At 38.0% G+C, this 14846-nt stretch overlaps 1 protein-coding gene across 5 annotated transcripts in view; it reads left to right on the forward strand.

Moving 5' to 3' along the window:
• dab2ipa (DAB2 interacting protein a) overlaps nucleotides 1-14846 on the forward strand; it is a gene marked incomplete at its 5' end in the record, with an annotated part of 164641 nt that overhangs the window by 80236 nt on the left and 69559 nt on the right. For all 5 annotated transcript variants that reach the window (XM_079827786.1, XM_079827790.1, XM_079827787.1 and 2 more), the window contains one exon: nucleotides 4391-4509. In XM_079827786.1, coding sequence (XP_079683912.1) covers nucleotides 4391-4509 — 119 coding nt within the window. The remainder of the gene's footprint in view (nucleotides 1-4390; nucleotides 4510-14846) is intronic.

Below are 14846 nucleotides of genomic sequence, written 5' to 3' on the forward strand. Positions count from 1 at the left end.
AACAGATCTCCGTTCTACTGGTTATAACAGGACTGGCTTGTTACTTGTCGAGACACAATTTCAGCTGAGGAATAGAGATTTAACCCATTAAAGGACCAGTTTAAGAGCTTTAACATAATTCCTAATTTTTGAACTCTAAAATTGTTTTACTTCTTTCCCTGTAAAATTTTTAATTTTAATTGTATTTATCTTATTTCAAGATTATTTTTGCTATTTACCTAGAATTTTAGACAAAAATACTATGACCATTTTTAGTACACAAAAACTTGCAACATTGCATTCTTTTGGAACAATCTTCATGTTGACTAGAAAAATGTAGATGCCTCACAAGGTTTTGGAAATGAGCCCCAGATCTTTTCTTCACTAGCGCTGGTGTGACTAACGGCCTAACAGTGCCATGTGGGGGTCAGGACAGAGCTTAGCCTTCTGCTGTCTTACAAAGTAAGAACCAGGTTATTCAAATCTAAACAGGGCCTTCAAATCAATGTTTATCGGCCTCAAAATGTTGCACGCCGTGTCTGGGATGCACAAAGATGCAAACAGACAGCCACACAATTAAAGCTGTCAGACACAAACTCACAAGCATGGACACAAGAGGGCAGAGAGAGGCCAAGCATAAAGAATACAGGAGTAGGGGGAGAAGTGGGGGAGATAAGAGGAGCTTGGGAATGCAGGCTCAGCAGCGAAGCATTACAGGAATTCAGTACATGCACACAATAGACGTAAAGGAATCTGCAAACCTTCAACCTTTTGACAGCTGACAGAGCTTATTACTGAGACGTGATGTCAACATAACCGCATATGTTAGGCCTTGAATATTGTGTGATCCTGAATGGCAAAAATGTCCAGTGAATATATTTAGGAGTTCATGATTTGACAAAAACTTTAACCTTTTAAATGTATTATATGTTGCTTTCCAAATGCAAGTTTCTATGGAAGCTTGTTTCCGCCATGGAATAAAACAGTTTAAAAGATAAATGTGACTTTTTATCGCAATTGCGAGTTTATATTTTGCTATTCTGACTTATTTTCTCAGAATTTTGAGATAGAAACTTTATATAACTTTATATAATGCAATTCTGAGAAAGAAAGTCAGAATTGTGAGATGAAAAATCGCAATCACCTTTTGTATTTTTTATTCTTAAACAAGCTTCCATACATTTCTGCATTATTTATGCATGAATTATTTATCTGTCCTTGTAATTGCCACAAAAAAAAATCTTCATGATGTTTTTCTACAGATATCATGGCCTTGTTGCCTGACAAGCCAGACCCACATCAAGATGTTGGGTCTGGGAACTCACCACAACCAACGAGACAACAATCTCAAGCAGGTTGTGGCTGAGCCCCATGCGTTTTCCCACCAGTTGATAGATTAAACTTTTGCCGTATCCGCTCGGCAAAACTCTGAACACACCTTCCTCTTTTAAGAATGACTTCAGTGCCGTTCTTTGTTAGCAGGGAAGTAGCAGGGAATTCATGCGGAACTGTCGCAACTCTGCCGTCATTATGTTAAGCCCGCCCACCGACTCTATACACGATGTGATTGGCCTGACCAGAGTTTGTTTTTTCCAGCTCGCAAGCCAACGGAGAGTTGCTAGATGACCCTGACTGCAAATTACATTTGCTGCCGCTAGAGTGCATCTAGATTTCTAGGCTAATGGCCTTGCACACTATTGGATGATGTTAACCAACAGCCAAATTGCTATTTAGGCATTGTTTTAGCACGTTTGTATTTACTCCTTAGCTCCTTTCTGGTATGTAACTCCCAGTTTTCACAATGCAACCAGTGATAGATTAAAAAGAGCAGATAACATCTGTCTCACTTACTGACTCACTGAGTTTCTCCCATAAAATTTGGTTTGTGGTAAAGAATTGAAAAACATTTAATTGTAAGGAAATGTATGTAATGTAGATAGACTCGGCCGTAGACGTGTATTGTTTAATTTTGAAAGATGCAGAATCACTACACGACTTGAGTTTGTTTCAGGAGTGGAGCTCTGCAGACTGTGTTGTCATTGATCCAGACTGCGGCTGCAGCCTCCAGTTACACGTCTCCTCCAAAAAACAGCATCATCAAACAGAGCTCTTCCTTCACTCTGACAGGCTCAATGAATAATTCCATTTGGAAGTTTGGCTATTGGTAAATTTCATGTGAAAAATGCCCCGAAAAAATAAAGAACTGAAAAATGTAAATTACACCAGAGGGGGAAAATATTCTTTGAAGATGCTTTGATAAAAGATGTCTTAAAGCTGACCTATTGAGAACAGTCGAGTCAGGGCATCTCTTAAAAACAAAAATATTTACTTACTATACGTCTATATCGACTGATACTTGGCCATTATGAAATTGTCGGCTTCAATTAATAAGTGAGTTTGACGGACTTGAGATTTGAGTACATTTTCAAAGATCTACAGACAGCCTTCTAACTGGATGGACATGTTTACGTTTACATATCATAATTATAAGATGTAATTTATAATTATACAGTTTATTATAAATGTGGCTTTATAGGATTTGTGGATTTCAGCATCAACATTGTAAGAAAGAAACATTTAATAATTTGCTTGTCCGCAACTACACCAAGCTGAATGGTAACACATGATATTTTCACTTGAGTATAAGAAGCCACATAGGACTAACCTTTGCCCCAGATCCATTCTGTTGTCTCAGTTGTAACTCAATAGCCTTGGAATATGACGAGATCCACAATATTTATTAGCAAATGTGATAAAAGAATAGTCATGGGGTCATATAAGTAGTATAATGACAGCATTTTCAGTTTCAAGCAAATAATCTGATTTCTGCCAGACAAGCACTCTAACTATGCATCACTTAGATAGATTCTTTCTTTCTTTCTTATAACGGGCACTAAGTGGTTTATTAAAATCAATCAGCCATTCATTCGATAGATGGATAGATGGATGGATGGATATATTCCATCTTTCTTTCTTCCTTTCTTACAACGGGCACTGAGTGGTTTATTAAGATCAATCAGCCATTCATTCGATGGATGGATGGATGGATGGATGGATGGATGGATGGATGGATGGATGGATGGATGGATAGATAGATGGATGGATGGATGGATGGATGGATGGATTCTTTCTTCCTTTCTTACAACGGGCACTAAGTGGTTAATTAAGATCAATCAGCCATTCGATAGATAGATAGATAGATAGATAGATAGATAGATAGATAGATAGATAGATAGATAGATAGATAGATAGATGGATGGATGGATGGATGGATGGATGGATGGATGGATGGATGGATGGATGGATGGATGGATTCTTTCTTCCTTTCTTACAACGGGCTCTAAGTGGTTAAGATCCATCAGCCATTCATTCGATGGATGGATGGATGGATGGATGGATGGATGGATGGATGGATGGATGGATGGATGGATGGATGGATAGATAGATAGATGGATGGATGGATGGATGGATGGATGGATGGATGGATGGATGGATGGATGGATGGATGGATGGATTCTTTCTTCCTTTCTTACAACGGCCACTAAGTGGTAAATTAAGATCAATCAGCCATTCATTAGATGGATGGATGGATGGATGGATTCTTTCTTCCTTTCTTACAACGGGCACTAAGTGGTTAATTAAGATCAATCAGCCATTCGATAGATAGATAGATAGATAGATAGATAGATAGATAGATAGATAGATAGATAGATAGATAGATAGATGGATGGATGGATGGATGGATGGATGGATGGATGGATGGATGGATGGATGGATGGATGGATGGATGGACGGACGGACAGGTGGGTGGGTGGGTGGATGGATGGATGGATGGATTCTTTCTTCCTTTCTTTCTCACAACAGGCACTAAGTGGTTTATTAAGCTCAATCAGCCATTCATTCACTTCATGGATGAGGCCTTGATTCAGATTTCCCACTCATTAATTCCATTTACATCCCTGAGAAATGCACTTTTTTTTCTCAATGTTTCAAGCATCTCCCTCAGACAGACTTTGGTCTTTCAAGAATAACTCAAGTCCTTTTAATCTTGTCCTAATCTGTACATCCTCTGAGAAGCACCAGCTCAGCTCTCCCCCTATGAACTTGCAGTGCACCAGTATTTTTTCCCCCCTTTTCATGCCAGCCAACAGTTTCCATGGTAACAGCGGCTTTGAGGGGAGTATCACATCAGTGAAGCTCGTTCAGCCCTGCGCTGCGAGCAGATGTGTGCGCCGCACCAATCGCGCAGCTATGCACGGCTCAAACAAACGCTACGGATGAGAGGAGAGCGAGAGGGAGGCAAGAACAAATAGAAGGGGAAAAGCCAAGCGTCAGTTTTCACATGCAGCTGCTCCAGTGGTTAATGAAACTGTGAGTGTAATATAGTCCTTTCCTCTGACTTCCTGTCCAGGGCTTTCTGAGCCGCAGACTGAAGGGTTCCATTAAACGCACCAAAAGCCAACCTAAGCTCGACCGCCACAGCAGCTTCAGGAACATCTTACCGGGCTTCAAGAGCGCGGAGAATGACAGGTAAGGTGCAATCGTCAATTTTGTCGCTTCTAGCTTTGCGTTGCAGTTTAGAATCTTTTACGCCTTCCTGCTGTTGCTTTATTATTTTTTTATTCATCCAACACCATAAATCCACCATCACATTGACAGCTGTCAATACGTCCTTTCTGATATGCCGCTTGCATTTCATGTTGTTTTTAATCACTCCGTGATTATAATTGGCGTTAATATTTTGATTTTGTGCCAACAAGTTGATGAACAGATCTCCTCTTGTCTGGTCTAAGCGTAACATCTCGATTTGCAGCTTGCCATATCTCCTACAACATTCATCACGTAATTCTCCAAACGCTTAGCCTCTCGATTCATCTCTATTAGGATTGTTTAGAGTCACTTATTGCAGTGCTAAAATGTCTGAGTCATCTCTCTCTCCCCCATGAATAGGGATCACAGAGAGAGAAATGAATTGGATTACTCAAAGGATAAATGGTCTGGGCACAGTCTAATTTGCGAGAGATGCTTGTGAAATATTCGGCTCCTCGCGAATTGTTCAGGTTGTCAAGAGAAGAAATATCAGGCTCCGGGATGCTGGGTCCATATGTTGTTTTGATGTGACTTCAATACAGTGACCTACACGCAGCAGTTTGCCAGCCTCAGTGTGCGCGTGTCTTGTATACAAGCTTGTAGCAATGTACACAGAAGTGAACTGGATGGTAAAGTCAAAGAGTTTAGATGATATTGCAATTGCGTTTGAGTATATGTTATTCAGAAGGAGGATTGGCCACTAACTTTGCCACACTCAACCTCACTTCTTTACTAACCCCACGTTTTTTTCCTTGTGCAATGAGATTAAATGAACCACAAATAGAGGTTATTCTCCCGATTTTTCTTGCATGTTCCCCTAGTTTGAGATGGCACCTGAAATTCTGTGTTCAGATTTAAAAGCTGCAATCAAAAGTCTTTTTACGAACTTAAATATTTCACAAATTCTTTCAAGACCCAATTACTCTAAAGTGTCATCAATTGTGTCATTCTCATTCTATTTTTATTTCTCCTATAGGAAACCTTAGGAGGATGTTGATACTCAAATGAAACATATCAGAGATCCTCTGAGCTATAAAAGTTAGCGGTTAGCAATATGACTTTGAATCTGGCTTATGCTTGTTGGGCCATTATTTCCTGTCATCACCCTGTTGTACCTTTCAACAAATGTGTCTCGAATTTCCTTTATTATTTACTTATCCTGTTCTTATTCCAGACCGTATGGTGAATATACCGGCTACTCTTTTCCATGTAGTAAAAAGTAAATGGGGAATAGGCACATCAAGTGACAAAAAGCACCATAAAAGTGTCATTAAAAAGTCCACATGACTCACACGGCTATATTCCAAGTCTTCTGAAGCCGCACAATAGCTCTCTGAAATTTAAGCCTGATAATTTTCCACTCGGTTGTTTCTCTCAAATCAAATCTGGTGCCATTAGTTATTAGACACTTTTGTGGTACTTTTATGGTGCATTTTATAGTTCCATTAACTTACGTTATATCGAAAAGAGTGGGATATTCTGCAAATATTAGACTAAAATAAATAAAAAATTATCTCATGCAGATTTTAAACAATATGAGAGTGAGTAAATGATGACAGAATGTTCAGTTTTGAGTCTGGTATTCATCTGTTTACTTCAAAAATGTGCCTTCATAATATATGTGTGTCGTGTGGGAAAGAGAATCTCAAGAGCGCAATCTTTTACATGGGAATTTGTTGAGTCACTCTATACAGTCCTGTGGATATCATAGCAACCGTGCCAAAGGTTTCTCCACAGCTCACCGTCAACCTTTTGCTTCTGTGTTGCTGTGGTGTTAGCGGGTAAAAAATGGCCTTGCTTGTCCAGAGATTTTATGCCTCATTAGAGCAGCATATTATCCTGGGAGGGAGACCATCGGCTTCATGGCACCAAGGTGTGTGAGCTGGATATGACATGTACATACTGCTTTTCGGATGCTGTGCCAAACTCCATACCTGACTGGGTTCTGCCAGTCACAGTGAGTTAAGGGTCATTTCACACAGACATGTCTGTTCAGCCCGCCTGGACCTGACGGCTGCAAAGCTCAAGTTGATGTTGTGTAGTTCAGATGCGGTCACCTCCGCAGTATTTTCCCGCATCTCTCCGTCTAATATTTAGTGAAACTGAGTCTATTTGTTTTTCTTTGCTTTCAAGTTGATTTTGCTTCCCTGGTTTTTTTGTGCACAAATCATCCACGTTATTCCAAAGAAAAGGACATTGTCTTGAACCGTGTTCTGTTCCGCATTGATGGCCAGCATCAGTATATGTGGAATCTGCTGTTTCATCCTTTATGGACTCTATTATAGTGCATATTTGACCTTTTTGCCTTAAAAGCTTCCATTTAGATATCTGATGGGTGAAGAATAAGCTTTTAAGCTCTTAACTGGCCACTCCAAAAGATTTTTCGATAAAATGAAAATGAACTGGAAGTGATATGAAAGGGAAGTTGATTTGCTTTATTTAGACTACCAATCAAAAAGTTTGGGGTCAGTATGTTTTTGTTTTTTGTTTGTTTATAATACTTCTATTCTAGTGCTGTCAAAAATATTTTGCACAAAAAATGCAGCATCCATTTTTTCTGTCATCCTTTGGCTAGCGTTACATTATATGATCACGCTCTTATCCATGCAAATGCTTTTAAACCATTTAAGCACGACAAGTCAAAAGAGTCACACACGTTGTGTGTGAATGTCCTGTGTGTGTGACACACACAACGCACAGAAAGATCCACGCCAGTATCGTGAGCACAGAATCAAGTTCTCTTTCACGCTTGAACGAACAATAACACACACAATTATGCCAAAATGTCAGTTTTGTCGAGTGTCCTCATAAGAGCAGTATTAAATGAGTTAAATTAAGTTTTAAATGAATGTAAAGAGTTGTGATTAAATGAGACACCGCGTGAGATCTTAAAGTCACAGCAGCCTCTAATGCTGTCATTTATGTTAATCAAAGAACAAAGGTAACTGAGAAAATTACTCACTGCTCTTGACTAAAGAACTTTTCTAGCTTTAATAAGGATCAATCTATATTTAATTTATAATTTATCCATAACTTTATTCAGTTTCCTGCCTTTTAGACCGTTAGGAAGGGCACTATTAATATGACATTTATTATGGGTTTATGTGAGATATTTTTTTGAAGCCTTATAAATGTTACAAAAAAATATATAGCTTTCAAGTACACAGTAATGTTGAATGGCTATAATTAATGTTTAAATGTTTGGGGGGGGGGGGGGGGGCTCATAGAGACATCAGTAGCAGTTTTAGTATCAGTGATACTGGCCTTCATTCATAAAAAGATGGCATTAGAACAAATATTTAAAATATGCTGTCTTTAAGTTTTTCTACATTAATTTGGATTTTAACTATTCAATTATTACATTATAAAATATTTTAAAAACGTATATCATGTTTTTAATGGTGATTAATCACAGAAAGAAATATGTGATTAATCTAGTTCATTTTTTTATCGATTGACAGCACTACCAACAAAGGATGGGAAAATTTTTTTTATTTTGAACTTTCTATTAATCCGAGAATCCTGAAGAAATTGTTTTAAACATTGATAATAGTAAGAAATATTTTTTGAGCATCAAATCATCATATTAGAACGATTTCTGAAGGATCATGTGACACTGAAGACTGGAGTAATGATGATGAATATTCAGCTTTGCCATCACACGAATAAATTACATTTTAAAATATATTAAAATAGAATAACATTTCACAAAATTGTTTTTTTACTGTATTGTTGATAAAATGCAGCCTTTATGAGCATAAGAGACCTTTTTCAAAAACATTAAAAAAATGTACCCCAAACTTTTGAATGGTAGTTTGTACAGAAGACAAATTTAAATTTAAAATATACAAATCAAAGTTTGACATTTCTTATCATTTCAATGTATTATGTAATAATATATAATGTCATATTTTTTATAATGTTATTTATAAAGATTATTTTAAATGTGCACTGTAAATTTTAGCGGTATCCAATGGTGAGGTTGTGAATTGCAACCGCTCACCCCTCCCTTTCGAAGCACATAGAGAAGCTACGGTGGCCCACACAGGACAAAGATGTCGTCGTCTGAGACCGCAGAGAGTAGCTAGCGCTCTGTAGAGAAGTTTGTCCGTTTAGGGCCACTGTAGAAACATGGCGGCGCAAAATGCAGATTTCACTGTAAGGGGACCTGTGTATATAGATAGAAATGGCTCATCCTAAGGTAATAAAAACATAACGGATCATTATTTAAGGTCTTTATACACCACTGAAAACCTAGTTATGTATATTATATTGCATTTCTGTCAATAGATCCTCATGAATATGTGTACTGCACCTTTAAACTGTCAGCTGCATATCCAAGTGGAGAGATCAAACTGACACTTAAACATAAAACAAAAGATTTGAACATGTCATTCAACCTTAGGAGATCTTTTTACATTACAGCCTTTGAAAGGGACATTGGGCTTTACGTATTGATTTGAACTCTTTTTGTTTCCCCAACAACCATTATCTGAACAATAACGGCAGTGAGATCTCTTCATCCTCGTGTAATTGAACGAGAAATAAAGGAAGTGGTGTCGTCTCGGCAGTGTGATGGATAGCGCTGCATGTTTTCATTTGGTCATCTTCTTCACCTCTGGCTCACACTCCTGTACATTATTAAGAGTTATTGCTGCAAATTCCTTTGTTTTTAATCTAAAGACATGCTACTTGAAACCAATTACTGAAGCATCATGTTCTTGTTTTTTAGTTTTTTAAGGGTGTCTTGCATCATCCGTTTGGACAGAGTGTGGTTTCCAGGTCAGCCTCTCTTCTCGCTGACGGCTGTTTTGCCATGTCCCACTTAATTACAGGCCTGGGAGTCTTGTAATAGAGAGAATGCATGGCCTTACTGCACTCCACTAATATCAAGAGACATGCTCGCCCAGGGCGTGCCAGTGTTTTAGTGTGCACCCTACTCCACAGATTACTGTCTTCATTTCTCTCTGGGTTTGTGTGTGTGAGGGGGTCTTTGTCTTTCTTCTGTAGACGAATGGGGTAATCAGAAGCTGTTATGTTATTTTGTTTATTTAGTGACCTGTGAATTCCACCGCAGATCGCCTCGTGGTCACAAATCGATGTGTGAAATCTATGATAACCCAGTAAGCATACATACTACCCCAAGATATCTCTGAAAGAGCATCATTTGGAAAGCATTGTGTTCTACTTTCAGCTACATATTTGTGTGCAAACATCAGATAAACATCTTTAAAAGGATTTGAGATTGAAAGTGTCGCAAAAACATCTGTAAAAAAGCCATTCTGACATCCGTCAGGAAACCTTTTAGCTGTGGACTGAAGGTCTGAAACTCTAAAAATTGCACATCGCAGATGAAAACAGACTTTGCATAGATTTACGTGTGCTATCAGTGTGTCAGTCATGTATAACAATAGAGGAGATTGGGGTTAGTTGTCACACTTTTCACTCAAGTGATATATAATTCAGCTTCAATATACAATAGTCACAAACCTAAAGTCCTCTACAATCTAGTAGTCTAGTAGATAGTATTTCTTCTGCTGTCAACCAGGGAAACATGTTCATTTTAAGACATGTTGGCTATTATATTATATTATATTATATTATATTATATTATATTATATTATATTATATTATATTATATTATATTATATTATATTAATTATATTATATTATATTATATATAGTTTTTCAGCTGAATTTACTGCAAAACAATTATGAAGGAACTGCAAAACTGTATACAATTACAACATTTATTTGACAGCTTTTCCCCTACCCCTACCTTTATTAAAAACCGCCTTGACCAACAGCTATTGCGAAAATATAATGATATGAAAATGTTCATTCTAATGGAACGTGTGGACCTCTTCATGAAAAGCCAACCTCTTTAATAATACATGCCTAAGTTGTCACTATTGACTCGTATTGATTAAAGGCACACTGGAAAGCACTGTCCCTCAGTGGCGTCCCAGGAGATGGGGGAAGGGTGCAGCGAGCGGGTGGTTGGGTTTGAGGTTTGGTTTGAAGACGTGTGTGATGTGAGGGCTGTGGCAGTCTGCCCATAATGGATTAGCCTCATTAAATTCAAACCTGCATTCCGCGCAGAGAAACACCCACGGCAGAACTGCACAGGATGTTCTCTTCACTCTTCCGTCGGTCCTTCTATCCCTCTCGTTTTGTCTCTGTCTCACCCCGTCTTCCCCCACGGTGCTCCATCTATCTGACAGGCCTTCTATCCCCCCACCTCTGTTTTTATTGGTTTATGCTGTCTCTACCCCACTAAAACCAGCACCATATTTCTGCTTTTGACCCTCCAACAATCTCAAATATCAGCTATGAATATGACCGTCGTGCACATTCAGAGCATTTCTACAATTGGCCAAGGACTTTCACTGGTTATTGAATTGCTTGTCAGTTTTTTTTTTTTCATTTGAGACGAAGGTTTTATCTCTCAAGGTCTGCATTTAATAGCAAACCGAGTAAGCGTTGCAGCTTATTTACCATGGTAATCCTATAGAAAATTGATGCTTAGTGCTTGATTTAGCTTTAGTGTGGTCATAAAACCTTTTACAAATTCTGTGGCTCTAAGGACTGTGCATGTTTTGTTTTGTTAATGGTAATCTTACCAGCCGCATCGCTTTCTCAAGAGTTTTTATGCTCATCTCCACAATGGAGCTTCCATTTTCTCTCTCTAAATATAGATAATGTTTATTGCAGTGTTTAATAAGGGATCAGCAGATTGCATGGGTTTTACTTTTTCTGCCAGAAAAAGGCTAGTCGATGCCACATTTCTCTCTATTATTAATTATGGTGATCTGTTGTAGGCTATATGAATGCTCCATCAAAATGTTGGATTCTGTGCTTCATGGAGCTTTAAGGTTTATTTCAAATTGCAGACCCCTCACTCATCACTGTACACTTTACTCCACAGTGAATTTGCCCTCTTTGTCAAGACGCCGGCTTACTCACCTTTATATCTTTATATATAAGGGTATCATAGGCAGGCTCCCAGGTTACATATCCGATTTTCTTTCTTTTACACACAGTACTTATGGTTTACGGTCCCAGAAAACGATTTAATTGAATGTACCTTAAGCCTGGACTGAGTTGTTCAAAAAGGCTTTCATGTTTGTTGCACCTTCAACTTAGCCTGGGAAAACCCAGACTTTTTGAGATTTGCTCTGCAAGTAGTCTGGCAAAGACCCCATTCAAACCCATTTCTAATCCCTAGAAATCGCGGCACCAATTAGAAACGTTGGGGCGGGCTTTACACGATGACGACAGCGCAGCGACATTGAAGCAGATTGCCGCTGCTGTGGAGCATCACTCGTTCGAATCAGCTTTCGCGTCTGTTTTAAGCGATTTAAACTTTTATTTTTCGTTAAAACCCGAGCAAAGAACAACACTTGAAGCCTTCATATCTAAAAAAGATGTTATCGCTGTCTTACCGACTGGATTCGGCAAAAGTCTGATATAACAGCTTGCCCCTTGGTGGATAAAAACGAATAGCGAGAGCCCTCTGGTAGTGTAAATGTTTTATAAAATATAGTTTTAAGTCCTTTTCAGGCGAGAATGTAGTTGTTTAAAGCTCAAATATGTGGTTTATTTATAAAGAGAGCGCCTTTTTTAAAATTTGATCTGCCGTTTTCGGAGTTGTGAGCTCCAGTGGTTCTGCGGCGCTCAATCGCTCTTTGAGCCCGCCGAGAGGCGCCTTTCCTCGGCCAGTCCTTCTGCCGTCTGCCGCTGGCTCTGATGTCTCTGTAGTGGTTAAACATAAGATATGATTTGTCTCGTCTTGTGTAGATCTAACGGCTGATCTTTGCTCTCATTAATCTATAATTTGTTCCTAGACAGATCGTTTTGTCTGAGGGCAAAGTGAAGTTTCATAACTTAATATTTTTACGATATCTTATTGTAAAGTCTGACGATTCTTCTAAATATATTTGACATTGTTTTTACATCACATTTGCCTTCATCTTTCACTAACTTAAAGTTAATATTTAAAAATGCTAATCATTTAATAACATTGTTAAATGTAATCATCAGCAAATCTCAAAATTAATATCCTTTTTCAAAATACAGTACATTTATAATCCCTACATTTGATTTTAGATGTTAGTTTTAAGTGTTTTATTTAAAATAGCATATGATTTAAAAACCGTCCGTTTAGTTGCATCAGCCTGATTTGTATAATTTAAATATTTTTGACAGCAAAGGCCTTGATACAAAACATGACCATCAATTCAGTGTTACGTAAAGCTTTCTCTTTGACCCAGCAGTTCAATGACACTCTTTATTGGCAGCATTTCCCTCCTTGTCTTCATTTTCCTCTCATTTTGAATGCTTGACATGGTATATTATATAGATCGGGCCTGCGGATGATGTATAATGCAATTCTTGTAAGCAGGGCTGTGTTTGACATCTTCACGGACAAGGACGATGACCTCTCTATCTCACAAATCTTCATTTCGAGGAATCACTGAATCTCATTGTTATGATGTGAAGTAATGCTCGAGTCAAAGGACAGAATAACCTTCTTGATAAAACAACTTCCAGCTGAATGACTTCTGAATTTAAATTCAACACAGTATAGCAGGAAGAATTGTTAAGGGAATCTGGGCTCAATACAAGATAAGCTGCATTGGCAGCGTCTGACATGCTGGTGATTATCTCAGGAAATCATTTTGAGGAGTCACTGGTATTGCACAAGGATAAACATTCAAATATGTGTTTACATAAAGTTTCAAAACATGTTGACTTCACTGAATACATGTTAACTAGGGTTGGAAAGTTGGAAATGTTGTTCCAGGATATTTTTAAATATTCTGTTAGACCCCCTGTGGTGAAAATCTAATTTTTAATGTTGACTGTGTGGTGTTTTTAATATGCTTTCAGAAAAACCATGTGCAAATTCATAACTATTCGGCATTCGTAAAATTGAGTAGGCCTACTTTTAGCATTGTAGCGGGTGAATTATGTACATGACTTATATTATGATGTTATGATGAACTATGCCTATGCCTTTCTCTGCTGATGTTCGATGATGTTCAAAGTGTTTCTAAGGTTGCTTATTTTTAGAAGGCAGACTGAGATGGTGAACGGGACATAGTTTGTGGAACATTAGCATCACATTATTAGCTGTTTGATAACGTAGTCAAGCAAAAGGCTAATCATGTAAATTACTGTTGTGTCCGAAGTTTTAAAAAGAGTGATACCTTTGTGAAGCGTTTACTATGGTAACTTAAGTAAAAGTTGACCGAGTGGGTCTCTGAGCTGGTGCGGGCTAATTTGCATATTCATGGACACGTGAAGCAACAGTGTCGAGTTAGTACATTCAAGATATTTTAAAGGGATAGTTCACCCAAAAATGAAAATTAGCCCATGATTTACTCACCCTCAAGTCATCCTAGGTGTATATGACATTCTTCTTTCAGACGAATACAATCTGAGTTCCATTATAATGCTTGTAAAAAAATGACTTTTTTAATAGCAGTAATAGTTGCTCTTTTTTTGAAGTCCACAAAAAATGCTTCTGTCCATCAAATAACGTGCTCCACGCAGCTCTGGGGGGTTAATAAAGGCCTTCTGAAGCGAATTGATGCATTTGTTTAAGAAAAATATCCCTATTTAAAACTTTATGAAGGAAAGTTTAGGCCGACCACCTTCCGTATTCAATTTATGGAAAAAGTGTTGAAAGTGCCTCTGCCGATCGAAAGACTAACGCGACCAGGTCCGCTCGTCAGATGTCACATACGAATCTTGAGTTTCACTTTCAACACTTTTCCACGGAAGGCGATCGGCTGGAACTTTACTTTATAAAGTTTTAAATATGGATATTTGTCTTACACAAACGCATCGAGTCGCTTCAGAAGACCTTTATTAACACCCCAGAGCCGCGTGGAGCAGTTATATGATGGATAGATGCATTTTTTATGGACTTCAAAAACTATTACTGCTATTATAAAGCTTGGATTAGCCAGAACTTTTTTAATATAACTCAGATTTTATTCATCTGAAAGAAGAATGTCATATACACCTAGGATGACTTGAGGTTGAGTAAATCATGGGCTAATTTTCATTTTTGGATTAACTATCCCTTTAAGGCATGAATAATTTTTTTTCTCACTGGGTAAAACATTTAATATGCCATTTTGGTGAACAAAGATGAGTTTTAAAGGATGAAATTATTGACTACAGGGGGACTTTAACGATTCTCGCATGTGCATTCTTCCACCAATGCAGACGAAATACTGTTCTAAAATACTGTGACTGAATTTCCT

This window comes from Gobio gobio (genome assembly GCF_949357685.1).
Source record: "Gobio gobio genome assembly, chromosome: 10".
Taxonomy (NCBI): Eukaryota; Metazoa; Chordata; class Actinopteri; order Cypriniformes; family Gobionidae; genus Gobio; species Gobio gobio.